The following is an 18,205-nucleotide window of genomic DNA, read 5'->3' on the forward strand; positions in this document are numbered from 1 at the left end:
GGTGCCAAGTTTGACGGGTGCAAATTTCACTTGGACTTGGTACCCAACTTCATCTCTTTCAAACTCATTCAATATGCATGTGATTGAACACAGTAGTGGAATCTTGGTTAAGAGCTTAACACTCCATCGAGCGATTGGACCATTGTCGGATTGGTATTGACGAATGATTTTAAAAATGGAGAAGGATTCAACCACCAGTCTTAAAGGAGATGCACATTCACCTATATTTGTTTTAGAAGATGAGGGAATGTCTAGAAGTGAAGTGCCAGTTGTTGATGCAAAGGATAATGATTTATCAGTTCATGGTGAAGCATTGGAAGTTCCAGATGATACGATTATCAGTTCATGGTGAAGCATTGGAAGTTCCAAATGATACGACCATGGAGGAGAAACACCTAGAACAAGAACGAGTTGAGAGAGAAAAGAAGGAAATGTAAAAGCGACTGAGCAATGGGAGTTAATAGATGGATGATGTGTTATTTAACAAACTGGATGAACTTCTTAGCCATATTCAACTTTATTCAGAGTTTTGCTTGAGAACATGGACGACATCACATTTATTCCAAGAAAGAGTGGCAATGAAAAATCAAGTGTGGTGAAGAAAAGTGGTAGGGGTCGAAAGCGTGGTGACTAATAATGCAAACTCTGATAAGACAAAGAAATAGTCAAAAAATGTTATCAATGCTATGACTGAGAATTGCATAGGAGGCACCCCAGTTCAAGCCTATGATGATTTAATAGAGGAGGAGAGGAACTGGAAAGAACATATAGAACTTGTTCCTTTATTGATTGGGGGAACGTTAAAGTCCTATCAAATTAAGGGCGTAAAGCAGTGGATTTCTCTGTGGCAAAATGGGCTCAATGGAATTCTGGCAGATCAAGTGGGTCTAGGAAAGACGGTGCAAACTATTGGTCTCCTTGCTCATCTCAAGGTGATGGGCATGCATGGGCCATTTTTAATAGTTTCTCCTCTTTCAACTCTCTCGAATCGGGTGAATGAAATCAATAGGTGTTTTCCACGCATGAATGCTATAATCTATCATGGCTCCAAAACTGAGCGACAAGAGATGTGGAAAATCTACATGCCTCACACAATCGGCCCAACATTCCTTGTTATTGTCATTTCATATGAGGTTGTTTTGAATGATAGCAAGGCTTTGGCTTGCTATGATTGGAAATATATAGTTGTTGATGAGGGACACCGATTAAAAAACTCCAATTATAAATTACTGAGGGAATTGAAAACCTTACCTGTTGAAAATAAGTTGCTTTTCACTGGAACACCCCTACAAAATAATTTGGCAGAACTTTGGTCCTTGCTGAATTTCATTTTGCCTCAAATATTCACATCACGTGAAGAGTTTGAATCTTGGTTTGATCTAGCTGGGAAACAAAGCAATGGGATGAGGCAGGAAGAAATTGAAGAGAAAAGAAGAGTTCAAGTAATTTCAAAGCTTCATTTGATCCTTAGACCGTTTCTTCTCAGAAGGCTGAAAGAAGAGGTTGAGCAGTCCCTGCCCAAGAAAAGAGAGATAATTTTATATGCATATATGACAAAACATCAGAAGAAGATCCAAGATCATTTGGTCAACAAAACAATTGAGGTTTATTTGCAAAATAAATCAGAAAATAGCACAGGTCTAAAGGGAATCAAGTAGCACATAATGTACAAAGTCGAGGTCGAAGCCAAAGCAGAGGAAATAACTTTAATAGAGGCAACAGTTCAGGAAGAACTAATTTTCAAGGTAGAGGAAACAACCAAGGAAGAGGCAATTTTCAAGGACAAGGAAATAATAATCAAGGTCGAGGACAATCTCAACATAGAATTCAAAGCAGAGGTAGAGGACAATCTTCAGGAAGAGGAAGAGACTTAAGTCAAATTGTGTGTCGAAGATGTAACAAAGTTGGCCATTATGCATTATGCTGAAGATTGTCGAACATCTCTTAATAAAATTCCCAAGTTTTAGCAGCATTCAGCGAAATTTGCAAATGCTCAAGATGCTGATCACTCAGAATATGTTTTTACTTCCTCACCAGCATCACAACTTTCATCCCATCTTAGAAGTGATTATGAAGATGCATGGATCTTGGATTTAGGGACAACTCAGCACATGACTTGTCGATGTGATTTTTTCTGGAATTTTCAAGATTGCCAACCTAATTCCATTTTTCTTGCTGATGATACAAAACATACTCCTTATGGAAAAGGAGAAGTTAAAGTTTTTCTCCCTGGCATTGGAGAAAAAATGATTTCCAATGTATGGTATGTACCAACTTTTAAGAAAAATTTGCTCTCTTTAGTCACGATTCGACAAGCTGGACATCAGGTGATAATGGAAGATGGTTTAGTCAATATTAATTCAATCAAACAGAACTTGAAAATTGTCATGACAGGTTATGAAGATGGAAAACTATTACGGATGAAAGGGACAATTATTCCAAGGCATCCTGATTTTGCAGGGGCAATGACTACAAGTATTTCACCTGTAAGACTATGGCATGTAAGATATGGACATTTAAATTTTGAGAGTCTTTCTCAATTGCAGAAACAAAGAATGGTTAAAGGACTTCCCACTTTCAAAATGGAAAATGAAAAATGTGAAGCTTGCATTTATGGCAAACAATGTCGAGAAAGTTTTCCAACAAGTTCATGGCGTGCAAACAGGCGGATACAACTAGTTCACAGTGATGTTTGTGGATCACTACAAACTTCATTTGGTGGTTGAAAATATTTCTTACTATTTATTGATGATTTCAGTAGAATGACTTGGGTTTACTTTTGAAGAACAAGTCAGAAGCATTTGAGAAGTTTAAAATTTTTCGCCAACTTGTTGAAAATGAAGTCAAAGAAAAGATAGGTACTCTCAGGACGGATAATGGGGGAGAATTCACTTCAAATGAATTCAAAACTTATTGCAGTGAAAATGGCATAAGAAGACATCTTAATAATGTTTACACTCCACAGAAAAATGGAGTAGTCGAAAGAATGAATCGCACCTTGTTAGGAATGACGAGATCCATGTTAACTTTCAAGAGGTTAAGTCCAACATATTGGGAAAAAGTAATACATACAGTTGTCTACTTAAGAAACAGATCTCCAACTGCTTCATTAGACGGAATCACACCTTATGAAGCTTGGTTTGGTTTCAAACATCGAGTTAAACATCTTAGAGTTTTTGGATCAGTATGTTATGCCTTAGTTCCGAAAGAAAAACGAACTAAGCTTGACTCAAGAAGTTTAAAATGCACAATGCTTGGCTATTCTGATGAGAAGAAAGGGTATCATCTTTTGACCAATGGAAAATTCATTATGAGCAGGGATATCATTTTTGATGAAACTGAGAGTAAGAGTGCTGAAGAAATTGAAAATCTTCTTCACAATTTAGAAACTAAGGGAAGTAAAAGAAATGGAAAAATGCAAAGTCAACCAACTTCACCAAATTGGTATGAACTTGATTTTCCTTCCTTTGAAGATGAGTCATCCAGTCCATCTACATCAACAACATCATCTGGGTCTTCTAGCAGTTCATCCGCATCTCCAAGTAGCAGCAGTTCTTCTGACAATGATTCTCCACACTCTTCACCTGAATGAAGAACACCAGTTTATATTAATCCTCTTTACAATGATGGAGATTTTACAGAAGCGCAAACAAGTGAGCACCAACTACCGAAATGGGCAGTTCAACTTTTGAAAAATGTAAACCCTGATGAGTAGAATAAAACAGGCACCAGAAGGGCACATAGAAGTGAAGGCAATTTGCCTTGATAGCAAATGATTTTACTGAACCTTCCACATACAAAGAAGCAGTAAAACATAAAGAATGGCAACAGGCTATGGTTGAAGAATATCAAGCAGTAATTGATAACAACACTTGGAAACTTGTTGATTGTCCATCAAATGTTAAACCCATAGGATGCAAATGGGTTTATAGAATTAAATATAATCAAAAGGGAGAACTTGAAAAATATAAAGCACGACTTGTCGCAAAAGGTTTTGCGCAACAGGAAGGCATTGATTATGAGGAAATTTTTGCTCCTACAGCTAAATGGAACACCATCCGATTAACACTTGCATTGGCCGCTCAGAAAAGATGGAAAGTTCACCAAATGGATGTGGAAAGTGCTTTTCTCAACGGCGATTTACAAGAGGAAGTGTATATGACACAACTGCGAGGTTTTGAAATTGAAGGACAAGAACATAAAGTCTGCAAATTGATCAAGGATTTATATGGATTAAAATAAGCTCCCCGAGCTTGGTATGCAAAGATGGATGAATACCTTAAGAAAGTTGGTTTTCAACGAAGTGAATCTGATGATACTTTGTATGTGCGACAACAGGGAAAATATCTAGTAATTCTTGTTATGTATGTAGATGATTTGATCATTATTGGCAACCATGATGATCATATTGCACAGGTGAAAAAGGAGTTACATGCAGGCTTTAAGATGACAGATTTGGTATTACTTCACTACTATCTTGGAGTTGAAGTCTTCCAACATCCACATCATATTTTCATTTCTCAGAGTAAGTATGCAGCAGAGGTTCTTCAGTGATTTGGCATGCAGGATTGCAAGCCCGTACTCACCCCCATGGAGCAAAACTTGAAACTTTCCAAATTTGAAGGGGGGGAAAGGTGGAAAGTACAACTTACATACAGTTGATTGGCAGCTTGATTTATTTGACAAATACTCGTCCTGATCTATCTTATGCGGTCAGTATTCTTTCACGTTTTATGCAGGAACCAAGAGACAACCACTGGAATGCAGCCAAAAGAGTTCTTCGATATATCTAAGGAACAAAAGATTTTGGTCTTCCTTACACAAAGACTAAAAGTTTTGTACTTGATGGATATTCCGATGCCGACTTTGCTGGAAGTATTGATGATCGAGCATCAATATCAGGTTATTTAATGAACATGGGGTCAGCAGCCGTATCTTGGAGTTGTAAGAAACAAGCTATAGTGGCCACTTCTTCAACAAAAGCAGAGTACATTTCAGCATGGGAAGCAGCATGTGAAATTGTTTGGTTGCGCAAAATTTTGCAGGTCTTGGGCATTTCTTAGGCAGAAGCTACATCATTATTCATTGACAGCCAGTCAGCCATCAAACTTGCCAAGAACCTAGTTTTTCATTCAAAGACAAAGCATGTGGACACCAAGTATCATTATATCAGATCTCTCATTGCCAAAGATGTCCTCAAGCCAGTTTATTGTCCTTCTGAAGATCAGATCTCTGACATTTTCACAAAATTGCTTGGCAGAATAAAATTTACTAAGTTCAGGGATGAACTTAGTATCTATTGTAATGTATCTTTGGATCATAGTGGGAAATGTTAGATGATCCAAAAATAAATTATTATCATAGGTTATAAAATTGGAATACTATAATTATTAATTTAAGAAATTAAATTAAGAATTATTATTCTAGAATGTTTAATTATTTAATGGAGACATGTAGAATTAGTATATTGTTGTAACAAGATATGACTCTCCAAATGTGTCGTATCTTAGGCTCTATTTTAGGAGATTTGTTAGCTAGTTGGTTTGAATATCATTTATTGTAAATGGACACTTGTTATTTAATAAGTGATCCATAATTAGAGGTAGTTAGGACATGGAGCTTATAAATAGCTCATTGCAAGAGTGTTTGGTTGTTTGGGTTTAAACTCTTGCAAAATCAAATTATGTAATTATTTTTTTCTGATTAATAAAATTACATGTCTGAGGACACTTCTACCATTAAAACAGAGAGAAAAGAGTATTAGCTTCTAATGTTGCAGAGTTAATGACCGACTCGAGGGGACCAGAAGACTTACTAGATACCTTATGGGAATAAAAATTATTACTTGATGAGGCCTGATCAAGGGCTCAAACAAGTAGTTCCTGTTGGCTTGTTATTCTTTTGAGGTAAAAAATAGAAATATTTGTGCGTGCTTTATTCATATCCCCGACTATGTTGTAGTCAAGTGTAGTAGGGATTGATGAAGTGTCTGGAGGAGTGACTTTTCTTGGCACTTCCAGTGTGATGGTCTTAATTTTAGTGTTGGAAGAAGTGTTATTTGTTGTGTTAGCATATCCAGACTTGTTCGAATCTTGGTTGATGGGTAGAGTGAGTTTCCTCAACAAATGCTCTTTCAACATTTTCCTTCCAACTCTTGTTTAGGAATAGACTCGTGACTTCTTAATTTATTTTTCTTCTGATTCAGGGCCTCATTCATTGGTGGTTCTTTGGCGTTTTTATTCTCAACATTGAACACACAACTGAAAGTATTAACTGTGTGTATGACACTTGTAGTCCCTTCAACCACCTCAGATTCTTCCTTTTCTTCTGTTTGTTCAGTTTATTCATCTGCAAGCACTGAGTCAATAATATGCGTAGCAAGAGAATTCATGTTGTGATTCCACTGTGGGCATGTCTTTTCTGAATGATATTATATATTGAAATAACAATATTGGTCCATTCCCATACTCTTGACATTAAGCATGACATTCGAGCTCTTTGCAGACTTAGTCGGTTGAATATTGTTGTTGTTGCTGTTATTGAAATTCTTGAGGAAGTTAAACTTTGGGGGCTTGTTGCTAACAATGGTCTCTCTTGTCCTTTTATTTAGTTCTGCCAATTCATTGGATAACTTCTTGATAGTGTAGGTCAAGATTTCTAGATCAATAGCCTCTTTGTCCTTGGCCTTGCTTAAAGAGGTCTGAGACCTTTTTCCTATCTCCTTGGATTATTTGGATTAATCATCATCAAAAATGACTCCAATTGCATGCAAGTCCTTCTCAACAACAATTGCGTCTTCAAAATTTTGGGCTAAAGTTTCCTTCATCACCCTCTTCATAGGCACGAGGTGTTGTATCTGGAGGAAATCAGTTCAATAACAGATTGAATGTCAGATTAAAGTCCTTGAACTTTTCTATTCCCCCCATATTTAGGTTCCCTAGCTCTTTTAATAACATGTCCAGGTTTTTGTCATCGACAAAATTTTCTAGGAATAACTTTTTAAACCCCCTCCAATTCTGAATTGAATTTGCAGGATGACTATGATACCAAGACATTTCTCTAGCATATAAGGCACAAGGAAATAATCTACATGCAACATCATCATAATGTACCTTGAGTGTCTGCAGGTGTTGGTAGAAATTATCCAAATGGTCTTCTGCTTTGATCGCCTTGTCAGGGTCATATTTCATTAGTAGATTTTTTGGGTGCTTTGTCATCTTGTGTAAAACACCTTGAAGGGAAAGTGGACCTTGAGTCATCCAATCCAAACCTTAGTATGCCATGTTCTCAGCTCTATCCTCCTCCTCTGCTTCAGAATATGAGGAATATTCTTTGAGACTTCCTAATTCGTGGAAAGTATCGTCTGATAACACAACATTGTCTCTGTCACCCTGGTTGAAAGATGGAGGCTACTATGGTTTTTCTGTGGATTTTGTAGATTCCACTAGCTCTTCGAGGGTAGTGAAAACCAAATCTTTGATTGTAAAAGCAACTATCCATGTAAGAGTTTCTTATTTCTTCTTAGAAAAATAAGGAAGATTATGTGCTCCAAGAATTAATCCAATAGCATTTTCAAAATGATAGGTTATAGGTTGAATTGCCTGGATGTATTTGTAAGGAGTTTCACAAATTTGTTTAGGGCCGGGCTGAGAATATTTTGCTACTTTAGGAATATGAGTCAGAGACGTGTTGGGAATGTTTATACCTTGACAAAAGAAAGTGTGATGTGGGTGGGTGGATTTATCAACCATAAAAATCTGGCTACCCTCCTTCTAGTGCTAGAAATGTTGATAGTGATGGACCTGCCAACATTCAAGGGGGTCTCCCTGATATGAGGGAGACCCCCTTGAATAATTTTGTAAGTATATTAAATCTAACCCCAAAAAATTGAAATCAATAATAATCATTTTTAAACAATTCCAACATACGCATTTTAACCCGTCAAAACAAAAATCAATAATTTAAATTTATTAAGCAATTCTTAAACTAAATTTAATGAATTATGTTTCTTAATTTTATAGGTTTTTATAAATTTCTTTATACTAATGAATTATGCTTCTTAATTTTATAGATTTTTATAAATTTCTTTATACAATACACCTGTATAAACCTCTTAAGAATCAATCTAATAAGATCCATAAGAAAATACTAAACACTCATAATCTCAACAAACAACCTTAAAATTTCTGATACACTCCATAAAAAAAATACTAAACACTCACAATCTCAACAAACAACTTTAAAATTTCTGATACACAATTAACATCATAAAATCCATAAGAAAATACTAAACACTCACAATCTCAACAAACAACCTAAATTATATTCTTAAAAACCAACAAAAACGCATAAAATATCTAATATACCTAACACCCTTGGATCACCTTTACAGATTCCAATTCTTAATCCAGACAATGTCATAAATTCAGAAATTTTCATTAATATTTAACAATTAAAAGTTGTACATAAGTATTTCGATAAACCATTCAAAATTAACTTGACTATCCTTAAAATGTGTGTACTTAATTTGTGTACGTGAACTTAGTGCAGGAGTTAGTGTTGCAACAAAGTATTTTGACAAATTTTTTACATGGAAAGACGAGTGGGAATTAACTTAAAAGTCAAGAAACAATTTCATTGCCGCACTCACGAAGTGTGTATATCATTTGCTTTTGTGAACTTAGTGCATGAGCTAGTGTTACAACCAACAAACTATATTTGTCTTCATCTTTGGATGGATGATAATATTATTAACTAGCAATTGCAATTCACTACGAGGGGTAAAAAAACTTTGAAAGTTTAAAAGATAAGTATTTTGCTTTTGACCATTAATGTTTGTGGTTTTTTCTATTTTGTTTTAGTTTCATTATTTTTTTTTCTCTTTTCTTGTGGTTCTAGCTCATTTAGTCACAACTTCGTTGTTTCTATTTTTTTTGCGTAGAGGGTGAGAAATAAGTAATAAGTAAAGAGTAAACTCAAAGATAGTATGCAGAAAAGAAGCAAAGATGTAAGGATCATCCTCGACGCGCAAACGTCGGGGCCTACTTGATTAGTTGTTCTAGGGCATACTATAGGATTCTGTCACTTGTGACAATTGGTTGGATTTTGGGTGTTTATTCACGACATATCATTCGGTGCCCTAAAATTGGTTATAACAATTCCAATTGGGAGGGTTTTTGCGATCCCTACGCCGATGAGGCTCTAATCTGCATACATCTAATTGGGCCCGGAGCCAGGGAGGATATGAAGAGGATCTAATTTATTTTGACTTGGTCGTTTACATTTATTTTGTATGCACAAACATACACACAAAAAATAAAAACATTTGAAAGACCAAGGGTACTGAGTCAACCATTAAAACAAATTCAAACATGTAACTTAGGAGATGTTGTCGATTTTCTCAATGCAACTCCTAAAGCACATCCATATCCGGGCAACTTGTCATTTTAGTGTGCCTCGCGCGGGTATATTTCAGGTGACAAGTCTGATGGGTGCAAATTTCACTTAGACTTGGTACCCAACTTCATCTCTTTCAAACTCATTCAATATGCATGTGATTGAACACAGTAGCGGAATCTTGGTTAAGATCTTAACACTCCATCGAGCGATTGGACCATTATCGGATTGGTATTGACGAATGATTTTAAAAATGGAGAAAGATTCAACCGCCAGCCTTAAAAGGAGATGCACATTCATCTATATATGTTTTAGAAGATGAGGGAATGTCTAGAAGTGAAGTGCCAGTTGTTGATGCAGAGGATAATGATTTATCAGTTCATGGTGAAGCATTGGAAGTTCCAGAGGATATGGCCATGGAGGAGAAACGCCTAGAAGAAGAACGAGTTGAGAGAGAAAAGAAGGAAATGTAAAAGCAACTGAGCAATGGGAGTTAACAGATGGATCATGTGTTATTTAACAAACTAGATGAACTTCTTAGCCATATTCAACTTTATTCAGAGTTTCTGCTTGAGAACATGGACGACATCACATTTATTCCAAGCAAGAATGGCAATGCAAAATCAAGTGTGGTGAAGAAAAGTGGTAGGGGTCGAAAGTGTAAGATGGTGACTAATAATGCAGACTCTTATCAGACAAAGAAAAAGTCAAAAAAATGTTATCAATGCTATGACTGAGAATTTCATAGGAGGCACCCCAGTTCAAGCTTATGATAATTTAATAGAGGAGGAGAGGAACTGGAAAGAACAGATGGAACTTGTTCCTCTATTGATCGGGGGAACGTTAAAGTCCTATCAAATTAAGGGTGTAAAGTGGTTGATTTCTCTGTGGCAAAATGGGCTCAATGGAATTCTGGCAGATCAAATGGGTCTAGGAAAGACGGTGCAAACTATTGGTCTCCTTGCTCATCTCAAGGGGATGGGCATGCATGGGCCCTTTTTAATAGTTTCTCCTCTTTCAACTCTCTCGAATTGGGTGAATGAAATCAATAGGTTTTTTCCAAGCATGAATGCTATAATCTATCACGGCTCCAAAATTGAGTGACAAGAGCTGTGGAAAATCCACATGCCTCACACAGTGGGCCCAACATTCCCTATTATTGTCACTTCATATGAGGTTGTTTTGAATGATAGCAAGGCTTTGGCTCGCTATGATTGGAAATATATAGTTGTTGATGAGGGACACCGATTAAAAAACTCCAACTGCAAATTGCTGAGGGAATTGAAAACCTTACCTGTTGAAAATAAGTTGCTTTTGACTGGAACATCCCTACAAAATAATTTGGTGGAACTTTGGTCCTTGCTGAATTTCATTTTGCCTCAAATATTCACATCACGTGAAGAGTTTGAATCTTGGTTTGATCTAGCTGGGAAACAAAGCAATGGGATGAGGCAGGAAGAAATTGAAGAGAAAATAAGAGTTCAAGTAATTTCAAAGCTTCATTTGATCCTTAGACCATTTCTTCTCAGAAGGCTGAAAGAAGAGGTTGAGCAGTCCCTGCCCAGGAAAAAAGAGATAATTTTATATGCAGATATGACAGAACATCAGAAGCAGATCCAAGATCATTTGGTCAACAAAACACTTGAGGTTTATTTGCACAATAAATCAGAAAATGGCACAGGCCTAAAGGGAAAGCTGAACAATTTGATGATTCAACTGCGAAAGAATTGCAACCACCCTGATCTTTTGGAGTCACAATTTGATCAATCATTTGAATATCCACCGGTGGAGCAGTTGGTTAAGCAGTGTGGTAAATTTGGTTTGCTAGACAGGATATTAATGCATTTGAAAGCTTAGAAACACAAGAGGTTGATATTTTCTCAATGGACTAAAGTTCTTGACTTGATGGAATACTATCTAAGTGAGAGGATATGAGGTTTGTGCATTGATGGAAGTGTTAAGTTGGAGGATAGGAAAAATCAGATAAGGGATTTCAATGACCCAGATAGAAACTTTTGTATCTTTTTTCTAAGCACACGTGCTGGTGGTCTTGGAATCAATCTTACTACTGCAGACACTTGTATTATCTATGATAGTGATTGGAATCCTCAAATGGATATGAAAGCTATGGATTGATGCCACAGGATTGAACAAACACGACCTGTACATGTTTACAGGCTTATCACAGCCCACTCTATGGAGGGTCGCATGCTTAAAGTAGCATTTGGTAAGTTAAAGTTGGAGCACTTGGTGATTGAGAAAGGACAATTTTGTCAGGAACGAAATACCAACATGCTAGAGGAATCAGATCTACTTGCTTTGATCCAACAAGAAAAAGATGAAGAGGAGGAACTCATTGAGTGTGAAATTAGTGAATCAAATCTTGTCAGGTTGATGGACCATTTTGATATGCTAAACGATTCAGCTGAACATGCAAGTGAAAATGCTAATACTCTTCCTCTCAAGGGACCTGGTTGGGAGGTAGCAGTACACAGTGGACAAGGTGGGAGTATGTTGTCTTCAATTGAAGGCTAGCAAAAATTCTCTTCTGATACCAACGACTTGAATTTGGATGGTTAGTGTAACAAATCCATTGAGCACATTCGACAATCAAACGACACTCTGTTAAGATCCATTAAATTTTTCCCAACTGCTGCTTACAATTATGGAAGTAAACTGCAATCATTTCCTTAATTTCTGGAAAGCAACTGCAGTAATTTCCTTAAATTAAGGAGATCAATCGTAGTTAATTAATTTTCATGTTGGGAGCTTCTGAAGTGGTCCATTACTCCATCTGGAGTTCTCTACCATGATCTGTGGAACACCTGACACATAGCCAACAGAAGCTTGATGGAAGCTTGGCTATATATGTCTCTGTTTGGTCCCCAAGCTTGCATCTCAATCCCCTTCAGTTTTACACCATCAAGTTGAGAGAGCAAAGCCTGGAAGTACCTTCAGATTTTCTTATCTGCCTGCTTTGGTGTATTCCTCTTAGGTGTGATTTTTAATACTGTTCTTGGTTGAAAAGTGGATATGTTTACTCATTCTCACAAGTGAATAGTGATTGCCGGTTAATCAAATGCTAGTGAAACAACTGTGGTTGTTTCCCTTCATTGTTGACAGTCGTGGTGTGTTTAATTCGTAGTTGAGGTTTGGTGACATATACTTGATTTGGCATCATCGAGGAGTCTTGTCCACTGTCTATGCTCCTTTTACTGTGACCTAGTGCTGGTATTGTGTTTTCATGGTTTCTTTCACCATGATATTTGATGTATTTTACAATTGATTTAGCAGCAACAAATTCCCCTCCCGCTATTTCTGATTTTGAGCGCACAAAGAAACTGTTCCAAGAGGTTCTGTTCTGCGTTAAGCATAAATTGAACAGCTGAATTTCAGGCATTTCGTTCTTAGGATAGCTTTTGCTTCAGCGGTTATAAAATTAATTGAATCTTCTTCAAATCATTGGTTTGATCGAGCGAACAACGCCTACAAACTCAGCGCTAGTGGAGGCTTCTAGAATCAAAAATTATTACTGGTATTAACATCAATGGCTGGAGGTAATTTATCTTGGGCATAAAAGTTTATTCCGCATTTACGATTCTTTATTATAAGTAATTATTCTGCATCAAAGAATCATTGTTTATCGAAAATTTTAGAGTTTGATTTTTCGATTTTTAATTTCGCATATTAAGAATGGCTATTTATGCTAACATTTGGTATCAGAGCCTTAATTTATCTTTGCCTTGATGTGTGCAAATTTACAACAGTGCTTTAATTTTATTTTATCTTGTGAGGAATTATTGCCGTAATTTACAGTAATACTGATATTTATTGGAGTTTTTACTCATACTATGTCACTTATAGTTCTAGTTATATTAGTACGGAGTAATATGGAGTTTATTTAAAATATCATTTTGACTTATTCCTTTCACGAAACATTATTTTTACTCTGGTTAAGATTTGTTTATAATTTTATAAGTAAATTTTTAAGTGTTTCGTTAGTGCGGTAATTGTTTCCGCTTTTCATATTTTTTAAATTGCTTCATATTAAACTGTGTATACGCTTAGCATGAAATGTGAAGTACTGTGTATAGTTTTGTTTATGCAATTTATGTAAGAAATAATGTCTAGTGATCCATATAATTTTAATTAATTAGAGAATAGCCACAACATCTCTAATTAAATAAAATTATATATTATGATTGGTTAGGATCACATAAAGATTATTTAGACATTAATTGTAATTAATTATATTAAATATAATAAATTTTATCCCACAGGAATTTTTATTATATTTATGTAATTAATTAGGATAAAATTTCATAACTTACCCACAGGAGTTATGAATTAATAGTTTTATCATAAAGTTCAAAACTATGAATAATTGAATAATTGAATCTGCTTGAATTGAAAATTTAGCCCACAGGCAATTTTTATGTCATTAGATTCAATTTTGAGCATGATTTACATTGGTAAAACATGAAATTTTATTTAAGCCTCAATTTTAACATAAGCATGTGATTTTTTAATTTTGATGCAGTTGTACAACCTGCAAATTTCTCTGAAATTCATTGTGATATCCCTGAACTTAAGGGAGATAACTATAAGGTTTGGAAGGAGAGGGTTCTCCTTCATTTGGGGTGGATGGACATAGACTATGCTATTAGGAAAGATGAACCACTGGCACTCACTAATACCAGCACTGCAGCGGACATCACGCTTTATGAACGATGGGAGTGATCCAATTGCCTAAGCATGATGTTCATTAAGACTAAAATTTCAGCTGGTATTCGTGGTTTCATTGATCAACATGAAAAGGTCCGAGACTTACTGAAGGCCATTGATGATCAATTCATCGCTTCAAAAAAGGCACTAGCAAGCACCCTAATCATGAAGTTCTCATCCCTAAGGCTCACCAGTATGAAAGGTGTGCGTGAGCACATCATGCAGATGAGGGACACTATGGCTCAATTGAAGAAACTCGAGGTTGAAATATCGGAGTCCTTCCTAGTGCACTACATCCTGAACACCCTTCCACACCAATACGGACCTTTCAAAATCTCATACAACACACATAAGGATAAATGGTCAATAAATGAACTCATGACCATGTGTGTTCAAGAGGAAGAGAGATTGGTGATGGAACTGGGAGAAAGTGCAATGCTAGCAACGCGTGGAAAGGGCAAATCTCAAGTCAATTGGAAAGGGAAAGGTAAAGTACTTCCCCAAGCCGATATCAAGAAGGATTCCAAGTGTTTCTTCTGTAAAAAGAAGGGACACATGAAGAAGGAATGCGCCGAATTTCAGAAATGGCTTGTGGACAAAAGTAATTTAATCTCGTTTGTTTGTTATGAATCTAATATGGTTAATGTCGATATTAACACATGGTGGATTGATTCTGGATCAACAATTCACATTTCGAATTCCTTGTAGGGTTTGCAAAACCTAAGGAAGCCAGTGGGAAGTGAGCAAAGCATCTTATCAGGGAACAAGATGGGCTCGCATGTGGAAGCTATAGGAACATGTTATTTAACTTTAAGTAGTGGCTTTGTTTTAGAATTAGAAAAGACCTTTTATGTTCCAAGTTTTTCTAGAAACTTGATTTCAGTAAGGCTTGTACCTTTTGGATATTCCTTTAACTTTTCAGAAAAATCCTTCAGTCTATTTTATAAATCTGATTATGTTGGGAATGGTATTTTGTCTAATGGTCTTTACTGCATTAATTTACAAAGCAATGTCACTTATAATTCAATGCATGTTCACACTAGCACTAAAAGATGTGTTATTAATGAAGATTCCTCTAAATTATGGCACTGGAGACTAGGTCATATCTCCATAGAAAGAATTAAAAGATTGGTAAATGAAGGGGTGCTTAACACTCTGGATTTTACTGATTTTGATACTTGTGTGGACTGCATAAAGGGAAAGCAGACCAACAAGTCAAAGAAAGGTGCCAATAGGAGTTCAGACATATTAGAGATCATACACATTGATATATGTAGTCCAGACATGGACTCACATGGTCAGAAATACTTCATCTCTTTTATAGATGCTTACTCACGATATATGTATCTCTACATGCTTCATAAAAAGGGTGGAGCATTAGATGCCTTTAAGATCTTTAAGGCTGAAGTAGAGAAACAATGCGGCAAACAAATTAAGATCATGAGATCAGATAGAGGTGGAGAATATTATGGTAGATACACAGAAGATGGAAAAGCACCTGGGCCATTTGCTAAATTTCTTCAAGAGCATGGGATTGTTGCCCAATACACCATGCCTGGTTCACTCGACCAGAATGGTGTAGCAGAAAGAAGAAACCGAACATTATTGGACATGGTGCAGAGTATGCTTAGCAGCTCCAATCTTCCTAAATCATTGTGGACTGAAGCACTTAAGACGACAGTGTATATATTAAACCGAGTTCTAACCAAGGTTGTTCCTAAAACGCCATTTGAATTATGGAAAGGTTGGAAACCGATTTTGTGACATATGCGCGTTTGGGGATGCCTGTCTGAAGTGAGAATTTATAATCCACAAGAGAAGAACCTAGACCTAAGGACCATTAGTGGGTATTTCATTGGATATGCTGAAAGGTCTAAAGGTTACAAATTTTATTGTCCATCTCACAGCACTAGGATTGTGGAATCAAGAAATGAAAAGTTTCTTGAAAATGACTTGATCAGTGGGAGCGATCAAACCAGGAACATAGTTTCTGAGAAGGATCATTCAGAATTTAAACCTTCCACCTCAAGCGATAGATTGGTTATTGTTCATAGCACCCCTCAAGTACAAACTGGTTTTGAACAACCAATTGTTGAAGTTCCACAAGCTGCTGACGACATTCCAGTAGATCAGGTAGTTCAAGAGTTGCCAAGAACTTTTGAACAAAAAGTTGAACCACATACTTCTCGGGAAGATGATGATACAACATTAAGAAGATCTACTAGACCAAAGAGATCAACAATTCCTGATGATTATGTTGTGTATCTGCAAGAATCTGACTACAACATTGGAGCTGAAAATGATCCCGAGTCCTTTTCACAAGCCATGAGTTGCAAAGAATAAGAGTTATGGTACAATGCCATGAAGGAAGAGATGAATTCCATAAAGAGTAACGAAGTCTGGGATCTTGTTGAGTTGCCTAATGGTGCAAAAGCCATTGGATGTAAATGGGTCTTTAAGACAAAGAAAGACTCATTGGGCAACATTGAGAGATACAAGGCAAGACTAGTTGCTAAGGGATTCACTCAGAAAGAGGGAATCGACTACACAGAGACTTTATCTCCTGTATCTAATAAAGATTCCTTGCACGTTATTATGGCATTAGTAGCCCATTTTGACTTGGAGTTGCAACAAATGGATGTGAAAACGACATTTCTCAATGGAGATCTAGAGGAGGAGGTTTACATGAAACAACCTGAAGGATTCCCCTCTAGTGATGGTGAGCAATTGGTTTGCAAGCTCAAGAAGTCATTATATGGTTTAAAGCAAGCATCCCGCCAATGGTATTTGAAATTCCATAATGTAATTTCTTCTTTCAGTTTTGTAGAAAACATTATGGATCAATGTATATACCTGAAAGTTAGTGGGAGTAAAATTTGTTTTCTTGTTTTATATGTGGATGACATTTTTCTAGCGACTAATGATAAGGGTTTGCTACATGAGGTAAAACAATTCCTCTCAAAAAATTTTGATATGAAGGATATGGGTGAGGCATCTTATGTCATTGGCATTAAGATCCATAGAGACAGATTTCGAGGCATCTTGGGTCTGTCACAGGAAACCTGTATTAATAAAATTTTAGAGAGATTTCGGATGAAGGATTGTTCACCAAGTGTAGCTCCCATTGTGAAGGGTGATAGGTTCAATTTGAACCAATGCCCGAAGAACGACTTTGAAAGGGAAAGCTTCTACTGTCGGAAGCTTAATGTATGCTCAAGTCTGCACAAGACCTGACATTGCATTTGTTGTGGGAATGTTGGGACGATATCAGAGTGATCCAGGTTTAGACCACTGGAGAGCTGCAAAGAAAGTAATGAGGTACCTTCAAGGAACCAAAGACTACATGCTTATGTATAGACGGACGGACAACTTGGAAGTAATTGGCTACTCAGATTTTGACTTTGCTGGATGTGTTGATTCACGCAAATCAACATCAGGATACATTTTTATGATGGTCGGTGGAGCTGTATCATGGAGGAGTGCCAAGCAAACCTTGATTGCCACTTCCACTATGGAAGCCGAGTTTGTCTCCTGTTTTGAGGCTACTTTACATGGTGTATGGCTTAAGAGTTTCATTTCTGGGCTTAGAATTATGGATTCTATCTCTAAGCCATTAAGAATATATTGCGACAATTCAGCTGCTGTTTTTATGGCTAAAAACAACAAAAGTGGGAGTCGAAATAAACACATCGACATTAAGTATTTAGCTATAAGGGAACGTGTTAAAGAAAAGAAAGTGGTCATTGAGCACGTCAGCACTGAGTTGATGATCGCTGATCCTTTGACTAAGGGCATGCCACCGTTTAAATTCAAGGATCATGTAATGAATATGGGACTTGGTTCCATTATGTAGTTTCTCATTGTATGGACAATGTTATTTTAATGAAATTCTTAATTATTGTGATGTTTTTCTCATATTTATGTGCACCTTAATTTGATTTGAGAAAACTCATTTGTGTAGGACCAGGAATAAACATAAGGTTTATTCATTAAGAAATTGTTGCCACATAAATTATAATAAGAATAAATACATAGTAATACATGGAAGATAATACTTGTCATTAGAGGACTTATTGCCATGATT

The 18,205-nt window shown here is 36.4% G+C and overlaps 1 protein-coding gene and 2 pseudogenes across 1 annotated transcript; all 3 read left to right on the plus strand.

Moving 5' to 3' along the window:
• Positions 1-464: 464 nt before the first annotated feature.
• Positions 465-1,658, plus strand: LOC149179556 (chromatin remodeling protein DDM1 pseudogene; annotated as a pseudogene).
• An 8,863-nt stretch (positions 1,659-10,521) lies between these two features.
• On the plus strand, positions 10,522-11,253 carry LOC149179557 (chromatin remodeling protein DDM1-like). The gene has a single exon (XM_089413578.1). It carries the CDS (start codon positions 10,522-10,524, stop codon positions 11,251-11,253), a length of 732 nt encoding a protein of 243 aa, XP_089269704.1.
• Positions 11,254-11,538: 285 nt separating this feature from the next.
• Positions 11,539-11,931, plus strand: LOC149179558 (chromatin remodeling protein DDM1 pseudogene; annotated as a pseudogene).
• The last annotated feature ends 6,274 nt before the right edge of the window (positions 11,932-18,205 follow it).

This window comes from Pinus tabuliformis, chromosome 3_2 (assembly GCF_031772625.1).
Source record: "Pinus tabuliformis cultivar Carrire ecotype Pingquan chromosome 3_2, CPIR1, whole genome shotgun sequence".
Taxonomy (NCBI): Eukaryota; Viridiplantae; Streptophyta; class Pinopsida; order Pinales; family Pinaceae; genus Pinus; species Pinus tabuliformis.